Raw genomic sequence first — 590 nt, forward strand, 5'->3', positions numbered from 1 at the left:
AGTAGCCGAGGGCGACGAGCTGCTGCGCTGCCATCTGCCCAACAGGTGAAGCGTTTAGTGCTGCAGCAGCAGAACGCAGCAGCTCGCGTGGTGTTGCTGCTGCTCCTGTTGCTGTTGCTGCTGCTGCTGCTTCTGCTGCTCGTGTTGCTGCTGCTGTTGCTGCTGCTGCTGCTGCAGAAGTATCTATATGCCGCGAAATCCGCTTGCGCTGCAGTGAAATGCTGCTGCTGCTGTTGCTGTTGCTGCTGCTGCTGCTGCTGCTGCTGCCAGGCTGGGTGTCGTAGACTCCTCCATGCTCTGGTTGTTGCTGCTGCTGTAGTTGAGGGAGATGCTGCTGCAGCTGCTGCGGCCCGAGCACTAAAGGGGCAGCCTGCCACCACCGCTGCAGCTGATGAGGTTTTGCTGCTGCTGCTGCTGCTGCTGCTGCTGCTGCTGCTGCTGGGTGCCGGAATGCAGCAGCATGCGGCAAGCGGGGCTGCAGCCGCAGCTCGTGAAACAAAGGGAGCAGCACAACAGGAGAAGCAGCAGCTGCTGCTGCTGTTTCTGCTGCAGCAGACACACCACAGAAGTGGGCACGACCAAGCGCAATC

At 60.7% G+C, this 590-nt stretch overlaps 1 protein-coding gene across 1 annotated transcript in view; it reads right to left on the reverse strand.

Moving 5' to 3' along the window:
* The window catches only part of EMH_0037110 (uncharacterized protein), a gene marked incomplete at both ends in the record, with an annotated part of 4,177 nt that overhangs the window by 3,015 nt on the left and 572 nt on the right, over window positions 1–590 (reverse strand). The window contains one exon of the mRNA XM_013495151.1: window positions 44–588. Within this exon, the coding sequence (XP_013350605.1) occupies window positions 44–588 (545 nt within the window). The remainder of the gene's footprint in view (window positions 1–43; window positions 589–590) is intronic.

Source organism: Eimeria mitis, genomic scaffold, assembly GCF_000499745.2.
Source record: "Eimeria mitis Houghton genomic scaffold, Emh_scaff1443, whole genome shotgun sequence".
NCBI classification, from domain to species: domain Eukaryota; phylum Apicomplexa; class Conoidasida; order Eucoccidiorida; family Eimeriidae; genus Eimeria; species Eimeria mitis.